Source organism: Furipterus horrens, unplaced genomic scaffold, assembly GCF_987537825.1.
Source record: "Furipterus horrens unplaced genomic scaffold, mFurHor1.1.pri manual_scaffold_11, whole genome shotgun sequence".
In the NCBI taxonomy this organism is placed as follows: Eukaryota; Metazoa; Chordata; class Mammalia; order Chiroptera; family Furipteridae; genus Furipterus; species Furipterus horrens.
In genome coordinates, this window is record NW_028327181.1 from 49,143,043 (window position 1) to 49,159,524 (window position 16,482).

The 16,482-nt window shown below is 42.8% G+C and overlaps 1 protein-coding gene across 1 annotated transcript in view; it reads right to left on the reverse strand.

Annotated features, from left to right (window-relative positions):
- MYOCD (myocardin) overlaps nucleotides 1-16,482 on the reverse strand; it is an 86,696-nt gene that overhangs the window by 33,190 nt on the left and 37,024 nt on the right. Inside the window, exons 3-5 of the mRNA XM_090290651.1 lie at nucleotides 10,488-10,543; nucleotides 8,498-8,573; nucleotides 6,492-6,653 (exon numbers count right to left, since the gene is read on the reverse strand). Coding sequence (XP_090146777.1) covers nucleotides 6,492-6,653; nucleotides 8,498-8,573; nucleotides 10,488-10,543 — 294 coding nt within the window. The remainder of the gene's footprint in view (nucleotides 1-6,491; nucleotides 6,654-8,497; nucleotides 8,574-10,487; nucleotides 10,544-16,482) is intronic.

A 16,482-nucleotide genomic window follows, 5' to 3' on the forward strand; every position in this document is an offset into this window, starting at 1 on the left:
ATCTTAGGACTGGAGAATAGTTGGCCCTGATTAAAACCTGGAGGGAGCAAGACAATGACTGAGCATTCGGCTGAGAGCTTGGCAGAATCACACAAACACAGCTGCAGGCAGCGCTGGAGAATGTAAACACATCTGGAAAGGCACGTGGAGGGGCGGGGTGGGGTGGGGGGACACAGACTCCAGGAGAATGACACTCAGCCAACCTCAGCCTGAGTCACCGCCTCATCGAGGGGACGTGATCTGATCACAAGAAGTGACAGGAAGGTGCTGGACCATCATCATCGTGGGAAATGCTACACAAAGTGCTGTCTCTGCAGCTGGTCTCTGAGCAAGTCCTCCTGCCTTTATGACATTTCCTCTGATGACATCCCCTTGCCCACGGAAACTCATGCGCTTTGAAAGATTACTACTAAAGAGGGTTGGCAACAGGTGCTCACTCCCCCATTACTGGTGCCCACATCTCGGCCTTCCTTGGGTTAGGTCAGCCTCTATCCTCCCTCTCTTTCAGTAGCTCTTCTTCTCTTCATTCTTCGCAGAATCCATGCCTCTGTCCTAAACATTGCACAAGAACTTCATTTTAGCCCTTTTCTCTTTTCATACATCCTCTGTTGCCCTAACCACCCTCTATGGGCACTTCGGATTGTTTGTACCCTGCACTAATTCTACTTTTTTACAGCACTTATCATCTTTTATTATGACAGACAACTATTCGTTGTTTTGGTTTATTGTCTGTCTCCCCCCACTGTTAGAGCAGAAACTTTGGTATGTTTTGTTCACTGAGCTATCCCACGCATTTAGAACAGTGTCTGACACATAGAAGATGCTCCATAAATATTAAGAAATAAATGAATGAGAGGGCACTCTCATGTAGTCCATCTGTTTAAATCACCACAGACACTAGTCTATCGCTCTGAACTCTAGGTTAACAGCACCCACTGCGTACTTAATCCCTGCCTATTGAGTTCTTGTGAGCCTTTCAAATCCGGGAGTTAAACAAGAATTCATCATCTCTCCCCAGATCCTCTCTTCTACTCACAGTTCCCATCTTCATGAATGGCTGCCATGTATCCAACTGCCCAAAAAGGAAACCTAGGTGTCACCTTTGACTCTTCTCTTTGTCCAAATTGATATAGTCTACTGATCATCTAATCACACAGAATCAATGACCTCTCAGATCCTCTTTTCTTCCACACCTGTGACCATGACTCTGGTTCAGACTCATCAATTCTCATCAAACAAGTCCAATAGCCTCCTCACCGAGCTCTTTAACTCTATTTCATGTCTACTGAGTCCACACTACAGCAGAGGGATACTTCTACATGCAACACAGCTGCCTCATTCACACAAAGCACAGTGCCAATTCCCAGGAGAACCCTCCCAGTGGCTCCCCACTATTAGCATTTTAATTACGTTTCCCCTTCTTGGGCAATTAGAAGATTGCTTATATTTGTTCCCTTAAGTGATGAGAGAAGTTTGAACCTCTCTACTGCTTTTAAGATACAATTAAATATGCCTTTATAATCTGACCAGTACTCGTTTCTGCCTCTCCTTTCAGGGCGCAATCAAGAAGCCACATCTTCCAGGACGCCTTGGTTAGGTACACACATCACATTGCCATTGTGACATTTCTCTATTCCCTTGATAGGGATTATCACAAGGAATGATAACTTTCTTCTTCCATGCCTCTTTTCTTGCTGAAGCGCAAAGTCCTGGAGGTCAGAAATGAGACTAACTGTGCTAACATGTCCCCAAGTTCCCTGCTAAGTCTTCACATACATGTTAAAGTTGAATACACCTTGCAAAAATCCCCAGGAGATAGCCATTATTATTGTTGGGATTTCAGAGAGGAACTATTGAGGCACAGTGAGGTTACATAACTCAATGGCCATGTGGCCAAAGTCACAAAGAGTCGAGCTTTGAAAACCAGGCTCCTGCTTCCCTGACTTCAGGCATCTCTGCATCCTGTTCATTACATTTTTTAAAAATAGCCCTCATGTTTGTTGCCTTCTGTCCATTTCCATTGACCTTGATCATGCCCCTGATCACACCCCGCTGACTCCTCGCCCAAATGAGTGCACAGTTTTTAAGCATCACCCTGCCTCCCCCCACTGCCCCTGCGTGTGAAGCCAGTTACTGGGCCTGCCCCTCAGCTCTCCTCGTGCAGAGTCACAACCTGACATAACGCCAAATTAAATGAATTCAAGGAAAGACAAGACACCAACAAAATGTGTGAACTAATTCCTGAACGGCTTCTTTGTACTAATAATCAATGGGAAAAAAAAAAAGACTTTCAGCAAGGGAGGAAGGGGAGAATGCACAGATTACAACATTTGCAATGAAAAATGGAGTCTAACCCCTGGTTCAGAGAAGCTCAGAATAACTGTAAGCTAATACTTTATACAACTCTAGGTATCAGTTTGAAATTCAGGGAGGATAATGAGAATTTTTAGAAAAATTTAAGTTGTACAAATTGCCTTAAGGAGAAAATTTGGATCCACAAAGTAATATGAACAAAATTAAAGAAAAGCTATCAAAAACTACTCCTAAGAAAAGTACCAAGCCCCTATAATTTTAATAGGCAATGTTTCCAATGTTTCACAAGATCATTGTGATCATATTTCAGTATTTCCCAAACATGCAAAAACATGCAAAGGTAATTATAACACTTTGTGAAGCACTTGCAGCTTTCACATTTAAACCTGAGAAATATAAAACAACAGTATAGTCTAATATTACGTGTGAACATCATAGCAGAGAGGACCAGCTCTTTGTCGAAATTTATGTTTCCCCTGCCATAGTACAGACACTTTGCTGGGAAATCTCTTTGCTACAGAAACAACTTCTCCATCCATACGTACTATTCTCACAATGGAACGTGAGTGGAAATGACGAGTTCATTTCCAGGCTGTGACTTTTTAAATGTATGAGTGGGCCTTTTCATTCTTTCCTTCCTCTTTACCTCAGAGGATGATGGAGCTCTAGGGCACAGGTTGGCAAATTATGGCCTTTGAGCCTGCTCTGTTTTCACAAGTGACGTTTTATTAGGACATGTCCATGCGCATGTTTTTACTTACTGCTATGGCTCCTTTCATGCTGCAGCAGCTGAGCTGAGTGGTTGTGACAGAGAGCTGAGATACTTAGCTTATTTACCAGCTGGCCCTTTAAGAGAAAGTTTGCCACCCTGCTCTAAGGGACCAAGGAGCAGTAAGACTGAAGGAGACAGTGTGGCTGAAAGATTCACCATTGAGAAAACCTCTGGGTTGTTTATAAGTAAGATTCACTTGTATTGTTACGCTGCTGAGGTTTTGTTGCTTGTTTAGCAGCTACCATTATTCCAAACTAATAATACAAGATGCAAAATCTCCAATAAAATACTAGCAACTTCTATAAAAAAAGAGTCCATGTAAGATTTTTTTCCAGACATGCAAGGTGATTAGGAAAGATAGCAATAGCACATTACTAGGTCTAAAAAGAAAACCCATGCGACCCTTGCAGGCAGGTTGAAGGCCGTTGAAAAACAGCCTCCATCTTACAAATTACTCATAGTGGAACAGGACAGAGAAATATGTCCTCAGAGTGTCTGCTTATACCAACAGCTAATATCATATGCGGAGGTGAATGACTCGAGAAATTCCCATTTATGATAGAAACAAAACAAAAACAAATATTATCATCAAAAACACAACAAAAAAACATAACATACGTACATGTAACAATGTAATACTGCTTTTGAAGCACCAGCAATGCAACAATAATAATAATTTTTGACTATGTGCTATATTAATAATTATTAAATTATATAATAAAAAATTTTGCACACTATAAAATAATATAAAATTATATGTACTCCATAGTCATACATATAATTTTACATATGCTATGCATCTATACATAATATAAATATTTTGTGTACAGTAAAATATATTTAACTTGATTTATATAATATATTATACTTTATAACTTACAAAATTTATACAAAATTCATATAATTTATAAATGTAAGTGTATAATATATAATCTATGAATAAAACAAAAAGTATATATAATTGATGTTATAAATATTCTGTATGTAATTTTGAAAATTATATTAATTACATATTAATAAAACCATAATGTTGCTTGTCAAGTATCAACCAGTGCATCAAGGCAGAAAAAAGATGAAGCAGGAGGCAAATTTTCATTATTTGCAAACAATATGATTGTGTACCTATGTAATCTAAGATAAACTGAGAAACTACTAAAACTATTAAGAAAATCCACAAAGTTATAAAATAAATGTGCAAAATCAGTAGGCTTTCCACATGTCAGCAGTAATTGACTTCACTTTAAAATACCTATTTAGGAAAATAAAAAAAGACTTGAATAGGTAGAAAGAGAGACTGTATTTTTCCTCACAATTAATGTATTTTAAATATGCAATTAATCTATAAATAAAATTCTAACTAGACTGAAATTGGCATGTGATAAACTGATTTTATATTTCACTCAGCATATACTTGTGAGAGTAGTCAAGAAATACTAGAAAAATCAGGTCAATGTAAAGAAGCTTGTGAAGACAGATATTAAAACCAACTGTAAAATATATCAATAGAACTGTGTAATACCAAAGTTAGCTCTTTCTCTTAAATCATGCACTTAAAAAATATCATATGTGCTAAGGATGGAATTATAAAAATAAAGCATATAAATGTTAGAAGACAGTATAAAAGAATAACTATATTCTTGAGCTAAAAATGTTTTCAATAAATAAAGTCAGAAACCATAAAGAAAAAGATTAATTGATTTAACTATACCAAAATTAAAAAGTGCTACAGGTAAAATATACTCTACACACACACCCACAAAGGCCAAGGACAAATTGGTAAAAAGGATCTGTAACACCTAAGCCAGATGAAGGATTAGCATTTTTTTTCTTATATAAATAGCTTTTACAAAACAGTAAGGGAAGAAAATGCCCAGGAAGAAGAAGTAGTCATGAATTTCCAATGACCCAAAACCATATGGAAAAATATAATCTCATCATAAACAAAGAATGCAAATTAAAATGAGATCTTTTGCCTATCATATAAGAATCAATAATAAATTTACATGCATGGAATAGAATGTTTAAAGAAATGATGAGATGCCTAATGGGGAGCTTTTTCTGTCCTGGACCTTATCAGAGTAAAGGTGGAGATAGTGCATGGTTGAACAGGCTAGTCCCAATTCAAAAGCATGTGGGGTGATCAGTGTGAAGGGAGAGAGTGGAGAGGGTAGATCACAATGGCTTATTTAGGGGCACTGAAGGTTAGCATATTGTCTCTCCTAGAGTTGAGATTTTCATACGTACAGGTTCCAAATACAAAATTCATGCGGCCTTGGAACGACCAGGTGAGAGCAAGATTTTAGAATGTGGATAATACCCTTAATGGTAAGTTTGATGATAAACTTAGTGTTTGATAAAATGTCTTTATACGTGCAGTGGCACCTCGGTACACATCATTAATTCATTCTGGGACTCACAAAGAGTGCCGAACAATGAAGCATTTTTTCTTGCAGGGCAGCGTCGTGACTCACACAAGTTCTAGCGAGGGCGATGAGTCCCGAGCAAGTGCCGAGCGCTGAAATGTTTTGTTCTCGTCAAAATGCGACGAGGACAGGGTTTGATGAATTCTGAAGTCAGCACGTACTGAGGTCTGACTGTACATCTTCACCATGTGTTTAAACATTTAAGTGTGCGTTGCTGATTAAATACATAATCCTTAGAGCTCTTCTGTATGGGCACAACTGGAAGAAAATAAGTTTGCCTGTGGAAATGTTAAGCTCTTCTTTTTCCCTTCTACCATAGGTTTCCAGTGTCACCCCAACACCTCTATGAATGGGTTTAGTACACTCAGGCTGTTTGGGTCCATTTGCTCTCAGTTTAAAATAGAATTAATGTTTGTGTCTCCTCTTTAAGTTTGTCCCTCAACTTTTTAGCACATTTGAGGGTTGTCAAAGAGTTTTCACATTTTTATAGAGCCTGAACTTTGTCCCAAGAGCCTAGGCGCTGGGCAGATTTCGTGGTCTACATCTGAGAGACTCGAACTAACTTGGGGAAACCCCGACACACAGCAGGCAGCCCAGACCTAGAGTCCAGGCCTTCTCATTCAAGGCCAGGGCTGTTTCTGCTCTGCCAGTCACTCCCCACACGAGAGGAAGGCTGAAAACAGCCATGGCTCTGAAAAGATGGAACCTTGTAGAGCAGATGTTTTGAGGATTACAGCAAGTCAGGTTCTCAACCTGCTTCACTAGAACACAATTCATCTGTTTCCCTGCGCTTGGAGGGTGAGTGGATGGAAATCTGTTCCTCGCTCTCAGGACCTCTGGTTATGGGGAACACCCCTGGACAGCAACCCATGGCATGAATCTCGTCCAGGGAGAGGTCCTCAGCCCCAGGGCCCCCACATGTCAGATCCATGGCTGCCCCACATCTCAGGGCACAGAGAGAAGCATGCCATTTGTTCTACTACCTTTTATGGCCTCTTTCACAGCAGAATCGACAGGGAGTATGTTCTTCTCCACCAGCTCCAGCGGCCCTGGCCGGAGAGCAATTTTTTCATTGAGATCATCTGCAAGTCTGGCTCTTTTCAGCTTCATCTGAGCAGCTGGAATGGACCTCTCCGCAGTGGAGGCTGAGGGGTTGAGGGTAAAAGGATCAGCTGTAGAATTTGGTGTTATTCCCCCTCCCCTCCCTTTTTTTTTGCTTTTGTAACCAAAACAATGTGTCACATTATGCTCTACCATCCTAATAATTTTTCAACATAATCATCATCATTTCACATGGATTAGCAGCTAAGGCTAGACACTTCCAAATAAAGACAAATAGCAAGTTAGGCACACAGAAAAGTTAGAGAAACTTGCTTTGTGAGGATTTTAAAAGAAATATGCTATTTGGCAATTCCGTAAGCAAGCAGTCCACGGGGCCTGCATGGCTTGCTGACCCTAAGCTACAACATTTGGATGCACATCCTGTTTGTATATTCCTTGGCTGATTCTGCAGTAAATGTTATCTATTGTTATAATTAGTCATAGTAGTATGATTTCTTAAGGCTTCTGTAGTTGTCAGTGTGATACTAACTGATTCAAATATCAAGGTCAGTTGTCAAAGAAAAAAATTCCCTTTGAAACAGTTATTTAATTAAACAGAGGGATTTTAAAAACTGAATTTGTCCAACAAGCAGCTGATGATCCTTGGGTGGGTGAGAACAGTTGCTGACAGAGCCCTGAATCACACTCACATTCTTGTCACTTAGGCCCTCACTTTACTGTGCACGCACGTGGAGGGGAAGCTAATCAACCAGGCATTGCTGCAATGCAGAACTGGAGGGTGAGATTCCTTAAACGTTTGCAGCATCTCTCTCAACTTCGCAAATTTAGAAAGTGAGATATTTACAGGCAAGCCGCTCTACCCCCTTGTTCTGTTACTTTCATCCAATTAACCCAGGCCTCATGTCTGATCTAGAAATCTTCATACAGCAGAAGTCTAGGGACATCAACTTGTCGCAACAGGCCAGACCTGTCTGCGAAGTTGCACCTGCAAAGCATTTGATGAAGCTGGAAGCATCAGAAACTCCCCACTTAGGATCCATAAGTGGGTGTCTTTCTTAGTTATTCATATATATTGCTAGGCCTATTGTTTTTCATCACAATAGCTGACTGGAAATACAGTTTATGTGTATGGTTTCTCTGCCCTGAATTTGATTGCAAATATAGTTTTCTTTTCTTTTTTCTTCCCTAAACATCATCTTGTAAGCCTTTTGTCATTAAATCATTACTCTTTCAAAGTCTTATTTATACTGGCTGCAAGGTATTTAATTATATGGCTCATGCGTAATTTATTCAGCCCATCCCTTATTTTTGGACATTTCACTATTTGCAATGTCTCACTAGCTAAAGTAATTCCATAATTAGCATCACTGTACATAAATCTTTGCATGTCTGACTGTTTTCTTTGGATAAAATACAGGCAGATCTCGTCTTACTGTGCTTTGCTTTATGGCACATCACAGATGTCATGTTTTTTACAAATTGAAGGCAAGACCTTACACCACCAAAGAATTTACAACTCCCTTTATTGTGATACTTGCTTTATTGTGGTGGTCTGGAACCGAATCTGAAATATTTCTGAGGTATACCTGTACTATAAATGTATTGCTGGGCTAAGGGGTGGACACATTTTAAAGGAATTTTCTGTATGTTCTCCCTGTATGCTCAGAGAGAATTAGGAAGTGGCACAGCTAAGATTGGAACCCAAGTCTGACACCTTTCTAGCCACGACATGGCTTCCCAGACTGATTGTCTAAATGGCCTAGAATGACTAGGTGAGAAAGGCCGCTGACAGAGCCCTAAAGCACCAATTTCTAAGGGCAGGGGACACTTCCTAAGAGGACTTAGCAACTATACAGAGACAAACAACTCTCGCAAATGACCTACCATTCGGGGGGGCATCCTGGTTTATGACTTCATGCAGACTTACCCTGGAGTATGTGCATATTAACCAAGCCAGCGCCAGCGGACCTCCTTCTGACCTTGCGCTTCAGGGTGTCTTCAGTCTGTGGGCACAAGCAGAGAATAAAATCTGTTATCAACCACATGTCATTGAATCACCTAATTTGAACTTTAAGAGAACCCTGATTTTCTCAAAGGGGAGGGTAAGCTTTTTATGACAAATGGAATATGCAGAGATCCCTGGCCTCTTATAATTTGATGCAGGAACTCTTACAAAAGCATCTTTAATAGTTTTAGAATGGAGAGATAAGATAGAGGTAAAAAGCTTGGTCCACATCAGGGCTACAAAGTGAAAGGCCAGGTAGTTACATGGTAATAAAATATTAATGAAACTGTGATGATACTAAGCTGCTTGCGAGATAGTTAAGCCTATTATATTGCCTCTTAAAATGGCCACAAAATTAATTAGGATTGGATATAAAATGTAACCCGAGTCCATCTGGCATGATGTGACATCTGCCTGCCTTCCGTTACTCACCTGGCTCCTCTCTTAGGACAGGAAAAATGTAAACCCAGCAGATTCAGACCCGTCCTGAGTTGGAAGGACACTTAGAAGCAGACTGTTCACCGAGCTCATCAACCCCCTGGTGACACAGCTGCCTATGGAGACCGCGTGGGCTGCGGCAGGTCTGCGCCGCGCCTCAGGGCCCTGGTGTCCAGGTCTGGGTCCCCTACACTGGCTCTCCTATTTGACCCCCAAGAGGGGTCTGGGGACAACCCCAGTTCTGATCAAACAAACAGACAGGGAACAGTTACTCTCCAGGGAGGAGGAACCATAGCCCTCACGAGTGAGCACCTATGAAGAGTTGCAGAGCTCTGCTGCCATCTCCGCCCAGACAAGGTGCAAGGCCAGGACTCTTAGACAAAGTAGTCCCAGGAGAAAGACACCTGCTCTGTGTTTCCTGCTTACCTGCAGTGCTGATGTTTGCTAAGTCATATTTATATTATTGATACGTTCAGGTGGCAGAGATTTGCTATGAAGATGCAGAATATATGCCAATCTCCCCCAAAATGCCACCCCTCCCCCAGAAACAGAAACAGAAATAAACTTGATGCCTTTTGCCTTAAGTAACTGCAAATGAGGTCTGTATCCACAGGCCCTACCTTAGCATTGAATTATATTTAAAAAAAAAAAAAATCTGATTGTTACTAAGAAAGGACTGTAATGAAAGGCAAAGCAGCTTGCAAACTGACTTTTACTTCCCTGTTTAAAATCTCTTTGACCTCTTTTTTAAAGAGATTTTATTTATTTATTTTTAAAGAGAGGGCATGGGAGAGGGAAAGAGAGGGAGAGAAATATCAACATGCAAGAGAAGCGTCGATCAATTGCCTCTCAACCTGGGACCTGGCCTGCAACCCAGGCACGTGTCCTGACTGGGAATTGAACTGGAAACCCTTTGGCTCACAGGGTCGCACTGAATCCACTGAGCCACACCAGCCAGAGCTGACCTTTTTCTTTTTTTTTTTTTTTTTTAAGGTTTTATTTATTTATATTTGGAGAGAGGGTAAGAAAGGGAGAAAGAGAGGGAGAGAAACATGGATGTGAGAGAGAAACATCGATTGGTTGTCTCTCATATATGCCCCAACCAGAGACCAAATGTACCACCCTGGCATGTGCCCTGACCAAGAATTGACCAAGTAGTCAGTCACTCAGTGACCTTTTGCCCTGAGGGCTGACACCCTTTGACTTCTATTGCATCCTTGCAGTGATCCCCCAAATCAGAAAGATGGAGGACATTTTTAAGCTAAAAAATAACATTTTTAAAGCTAATATAGTTGATCCAATTTCCACAGTTTTCAGTTGATCGGAGTAAGAGTCCATAGGGCACGGCGGTAGGGAACTGGCAAATGAGTTGAGCTTCTCGTAGAAATTCTACCAGCTTTAGCCAAAGCATAGCATGCAGGGACCTATACCCTGGAGTCTAAGTTCAGGAAGAGGGCAGTTTGCAAAAAGTTACCTTGTCACTATCCAAATGTTTTCTTTGCTCATGGAATACAGTTGGGCTTTTCAGTGCTGAAACAGAAAGACAAAGACGTGAGCAGAGCGGACCCCTGGGCTCTGGGCAGCATTGCAGCGTTTGCTGGTGCGCTGGCTGAGCTGTGCACAGTGCGAACGAGGTCGCCTGTATTCGGCCACAAGCAGTTGAAGAGGAAAGGCCTGGTGAACACCAGCTTCCCTAAAGCCACAGGACACAGAGGAAGGTGGAATTCAGGCCTCAAACAGGAGGAGCAGCAGAGGCAGGTGAGACAGGAAGAGACAGGGCATTCCAAGTTCCTGAGGAAACACAGGCCTATGGGAAATCAGGGACAGAAGCAGGGGAGGTGTGGTAAGTTACACCCTCCTTGACCTTGCTCTTCCCTTGAGTACCAAAGATTGCACTGAAGCTGGGGTCTGTGGACAGGGGCCCCATATTATAAGGAGGAACTTGCCCCTTGGATGTGGTATGTGGCCGGTTGGTAGGAACATGCAATTGAGAATGTTGAGTGGGAAGCACAGAATCGGACTTTGAGGGCTGGAAGGGACCTTGGAGATAATGAACTACCACTCCAACTCTGAACAGAATGGGGAAACTGAGGCCCACAGAAATTGGTTGATTTGTCCAGGGTCACCCAATTAAGGCTAGCATCCTAGGTCCTCTGAAAACCTAACTTCCTTCAGCAGCCATTTACAACCTTAACCAAATGCTAGTCTCCATTCTTGCCACTACTCCCTGTCCCTCCTACCGCCTCACAGCTCCCCCACCCCGTGATTTACTAAACTCTCTGGGCTTTGCACAGAAGTAGGCCATCACTCAGCAAAAGTCCACGCTTTTGCCTCCAGTTTTCTGATCCCTGGAGCAATCTCAATCAGGAGCCACAAACAACCACCTTGCATTACAAGGGATGAGGCTGATCAGAGATCACAGAATTGCACTGAATATTTTTCCGTGTAAGTCTGAACAAGTGGATGAGCCGTGTGACCTACAGTTCTAATATTACTCCAACACATGTCCACTTTTAAGCTGCAGGCAATGAAATACTCTTCAAATTTTGGCCAGAATAAAAAAACTTGGTTTCTGGCCAAATGGGCACTTGGGTGTGTGTGTGTGTGTGTGTGTGTGTGTGTGTGTGTGTGTGTGTGTCTGTGTGTGCCTCATTCAGTCCTTAAGATCACACTAGGTTTGAGCAGTTTTCAAAAGGCTGGGCGGACACAAAGCCAGCTCCTTGTAGTTCAGGCTATGTTATCCTCTACTGGGGACCCTGCTTGGGAAGGGGCTACGCATGCTTTCTGCAAATCTCCCTGCTTCTCCCCAGCATTAACAGTGTTATCCAAAGGAGCATGCAGAATAGTCCCAGCTGGCTGTCTTGTGCCAAGTGTACGGCAGGAGCCCCTTCCTGTAGCTTTAGCAGATAAAGAGGGTTACCTTATAGGAAAAAAAAAAAAAAATCAAATGTGTTGATTGAATATTACATTTTCTATTGATCTAACAACAATTTCTCTTAGACATTTTCACTCTTAAAATGGGCTTCTTTGCAAAACCTGCCATTTCAAATGGGCCCTCCCCCTCCTTCCTTCTGTCCCCGCTCGGTGACTCCAAGAAATCATCTGGAGACACATGCAGTTCTGCTGCGATGCTTATGCATTTTCTTTGGTTTGGGTCTGGTTGCCATCCTTAGTAAAGAGGCTTGCCCTTTCCTGCATTTAATCACAGTTCCAATTTATATTGATGGAGTTCTGAAAGCAACTTCCGGTTCCCTAGGCAACTGGATCCTCCACATCTGCCTGAAGTCCAGTGAGCCCTGATGGGTCTACACAGTCTGAACCAACAGGTGTTCACCTGTGACCTACACGCTGCTGCTCCTCTAAGTAGGTGTTATGGACTGGAGGAGTTTAATCACTTACAGTCCAGAAAAGGAAGTGATCTGAGTGTGGCCTGATTAAGTGGTTAAGAAGAATAACATATCCTTTTCCTTAGGAAGCAACCCTAAGGGAATAGTATGAATGTATCTTAAGATATCTCTTACATTTCAAACTCAATTGGTTTTAATTGGGCTTAAGACTTGGGAGGAATTTATCTGGTTCTCTCGTCCCTGAGGTTCTTCCATCCTTTTAGCACAGTTTATTAATTTTTCTAAGAAACATTGCATTTCCTGTGTAGCTTGCAGAGCTATACTTCATCACTTCTTGGTGTTACGAACTGCACTGTGAAATGACTCATACAGTCCAGTTCTCCACTGCCAGGACCACGGAGGTCTTCTAGAAGACACAGGGTGGGGAAGCTGTGTCCATGAAGCGAGGACTTGGGGAGAAAGCCAAAGAGGGCAACGCACTGCATTTCACCACACGCTGTCTTTCTCAGGGCTTAAGGGGTGTTACCCCACCAGGCCCTGCCACAGACGGCGGCGCTTTCGGTCACTCCAGAGAATGTGGGTTTTGCCACCTCCCCTGAGGGCCAGCACACGCCGTGAGGCAACCACTCAAGTTCACTTTTTGGAAAACACATAAAGGACCTCTTCTGCTGCCAGCCCTGGGAGTATCCAATGTCAAAATGTTGTATTTAAGGGACGTTGACATTTAAGATTGAAAAGGAATTTGAATTTCTAAATTAAAAAAAATAAAGTCAATGTGATTTCAAATTAAAATATGGTTGTCAGTTCAGTCAGCCACACATCTCACTCATTCCCCTTGGAGGGAGACTAATCGCTCCTCACAAGGGAGCTCACATTCTCACCTCCGAGTTTAGTCACGGACTCACGCTATTTCGGTCCCTGCAGCTCCAGCTAACGTGGGTCAGCTGTGTGTGCAAACATTTGCTCTCTTAGAGCTCGAGAAAGCATCACAAGGTGAGAACAGGCCTCCTGCAGCTCTGCTCTGCGCTCTAACCTCATGCCTTCACGGGGAGCTCAGAAAGAGGGAAAAATAGATCGTGGGGCAATTTAACCAAATAAGGAGAGGGGTCAGCCCCGGGTGGGGGCCTCGTGTGGGTGGCAGCTCTGCTAGCAGAGGCAGGGCTGTGTGTGGAGCAGAACTGGCCTCCTCTCAGGGGGTGCTCACTCCCAGGGCTGGAGGGAGAGAACCCAGCTCCTTCGGTACTTCTGATAAGGATCAAGAGGTAGAATCCAAGTGCCAGTGCCCTGGGACAGGAATTCAAGCAGTGGCTCTCGAAGTGTGGCCCCCAGACCAGCACTTTCAGCATCACCCGGATACTTGCCAAAACGCCAATTCACAGGCCTCACCTCGGACCTACAGAGCCCAGCACTCTGGAGCTGTGGGACCCCGCATCTGTGTTTTAATAAGCCCCCCAGTGACCCTGAGGCACACGTCTGAGAGCTGCTGCACTGGAGTTTGTAAGGCCAGTGGGTCCCAGTCTAGGGCCCTTGGGAGTTCAAAAAGAGATTTCTAGGAGGGATTTTCAGTAGTTCAAGAACCTGAAGAAGAGGGGTATGTTTGCCCAGAGGAAAAAAGGCTGCTTAGGCAAAAGGAACTATCACTTTTCACTGTTGCTGCCTGGATTCATACCAGCTTCCTTTAGTCATGCTTGTCCTCATGGGAAAGCACTGGCTGGTACGTTTATGTGCCATTAATTCATCAAAGACCGACACATGGGTTAATAATTCATGTATGTAGGGTTCTTTGGGAGGAAGACAAAACCAATGCAAACATTAGATCTACGGCAGTAGATCTGTAGTCGGTATAATTAAAGAAGTCTTGGGTGGCTAACATTTGGGGAACCATCTGTCTGGGCTCTGTCCTCGCTTTGCCATCTATTTTTCTTACAGCCTTGAACGAGCCTGAGAGTCTTCCTGTGTTCTCAGTTTCCCACTTATAAGATGGGTTTAGAAAAGCTTGCCCTCTCTTTGCCTCACTTTTAAAGACATATTGGGTTGTGAGTATTTTTATTCCAAGTCAAGAAGTAAGCTGTGTGTTGTCACCATGGCATGTGCAAGTGATAATGCTTTGGAAATTATGTCCTCTCTTTAGGTTGACAATGAACTGCCAATTCAGTACCCTACTGATAGTTTTAGGGCATCTTCCCAATGTAGCTTTGTAATACTGAAGACCTCGCTTGGGCCCTGGGAAAAGTGAAAAATTTGGAATTTCTCAAAATAAAGATGCAAAGAAGAATTCAAAGTATGCCTATAATTACCAGTTTACTAGTTTCTAAGGAATAAGAAGCCAGAAAATTGAAGACAAAGGAAGGGAAAGAAGGAACTTAGGATTAACGACCAAAATGGGTTTGCCGTGAAAATCCAGGGTGTGCCTTTTCCTGTCTCTGGAATCGAGATGTTAGAAAGAAGGGAAGAGGCAGACAGGAGGACCCTTGTGCCGTGTTCTGCTACGACAGCCAGCAGTGTGGGGGAGGGTGCTGTAGGAATAAGCCAAGTCAACTGAATGCACTGACAAGAGGAAGAAAGGCTCTGCCCAGTCAACTTCTCAAAACTATGGTGAAGCTGCATGTGGTGTGGGAACAGGAACTGCCCCCGTCATTCTTCTGGCTATGCAGGAGGAGAATCACAGAGTTCAGGGATTTACCAAGGCTTTGCAGTAAGTATGTGGCTGCTGTGGCTTGGATTAGTCTGCAAAACAAATAAAGGCAGCACCATTCATAGACAGCTCATCGTATCTTTAAATTCATTTACATTGATCAGATCATGGAACCAAGCCGCCCAGACATGTCATTCTGGCCAGCGGAGGCTTTCTCGGTTTCTGCGGAGAAGTCACGACCTCTCTGGGCCCCGGGCCCCATGTTATCCATTTCAGTCCTCTGATCTCATTTTCCGCGTTCCAGGACAATAAACTAATGCTCTCTTCTCACTCCCCTGGATTCATATACATTAGCCCCACTTACACAGCAATGGAAGAGACAAAGGAAAAGTAACTTACTTCCTTCAGTCCTCCCAGCACCCCCTCCCAGGCAGTGATGTCAGTATTGTTAATGGGGGCAATTAAGTAGGGGTGATTCGGTGCCCCTTCTGGGCTGTAAGCACTTTGAAACAGAATTTATGTCTGGTTTCTCTGTGTTCTATGGGACCTTCCTCAGAGAAGATGGTCAAAATATTTACTGACTTGCTCTCTGATCATTGATTCCTTCTGATCCATATTAGCTGATCGACCATCCTTCTGCACTGAGGCTTCTGAAGTGGTTGGAATAAAATTGTGTTGTTTAAGCTTCTACCCAGGAAAGTGACGCCCGAGGAGAAAACTGGAGGTGAGACAACCGGCGTGAGAAATGATGAACAGATCCATAGGTCTGCAGGGGTAGGGCGCCGGCTCTGTCCCGCAGCCCCGAGAAAGCAGAGACTTGCCGTTCTTAAGTCCAGGAGCCTGGAAGGGGGCGCAGGGAGCCATTCCCTGTGAATTTGAGTTGACTGACGAAGTAGGCAATGTGTCATCTCCATTGTGAGACTCAGAGATAAGATTTTGGAGATAAATCCAAACAATAAATTCTCAAATATTTCTAAGTTAACTTCAAGAAGATTATTTCACTGAGATATTACGACTATTGTGAAAGCGTGAATTTCACAAGTGATGTTATAAATGTAAAAGTGACCTTAGACTCTGGTTTAGGTCCATGCTCCTGGCTCAAGAACCCCTTTCTTACTGTTGGAAGTTATTCTAGGGGTTCAGTGCTGACCTCAGAACCCTTGACTAATAGTCAAGGAATGATGCCTTTAAATTCATTCAAGGCACCAGAAAGGGAAAATCCTAAACCTATAATGCACATAAATAAGAAATAAGTACAGTAGTCCCTCTATATCGTGGTTCACTTATCATGGACTCACCGTATCGTGGGATGTTTTAAAATATTATATTTAATTATTTATCTCGGATTTTTCGCTATATTGCGGGATTTTGCAATACTGTATATACATATGCTGTTAAAGTTATGTAGGTTTAAGAGTGTAGAATAAATGTAATGCTCCTACTTTGCTGGGGGGGGGGGTCCTGATACCCACAATAAGTGAGGGGAT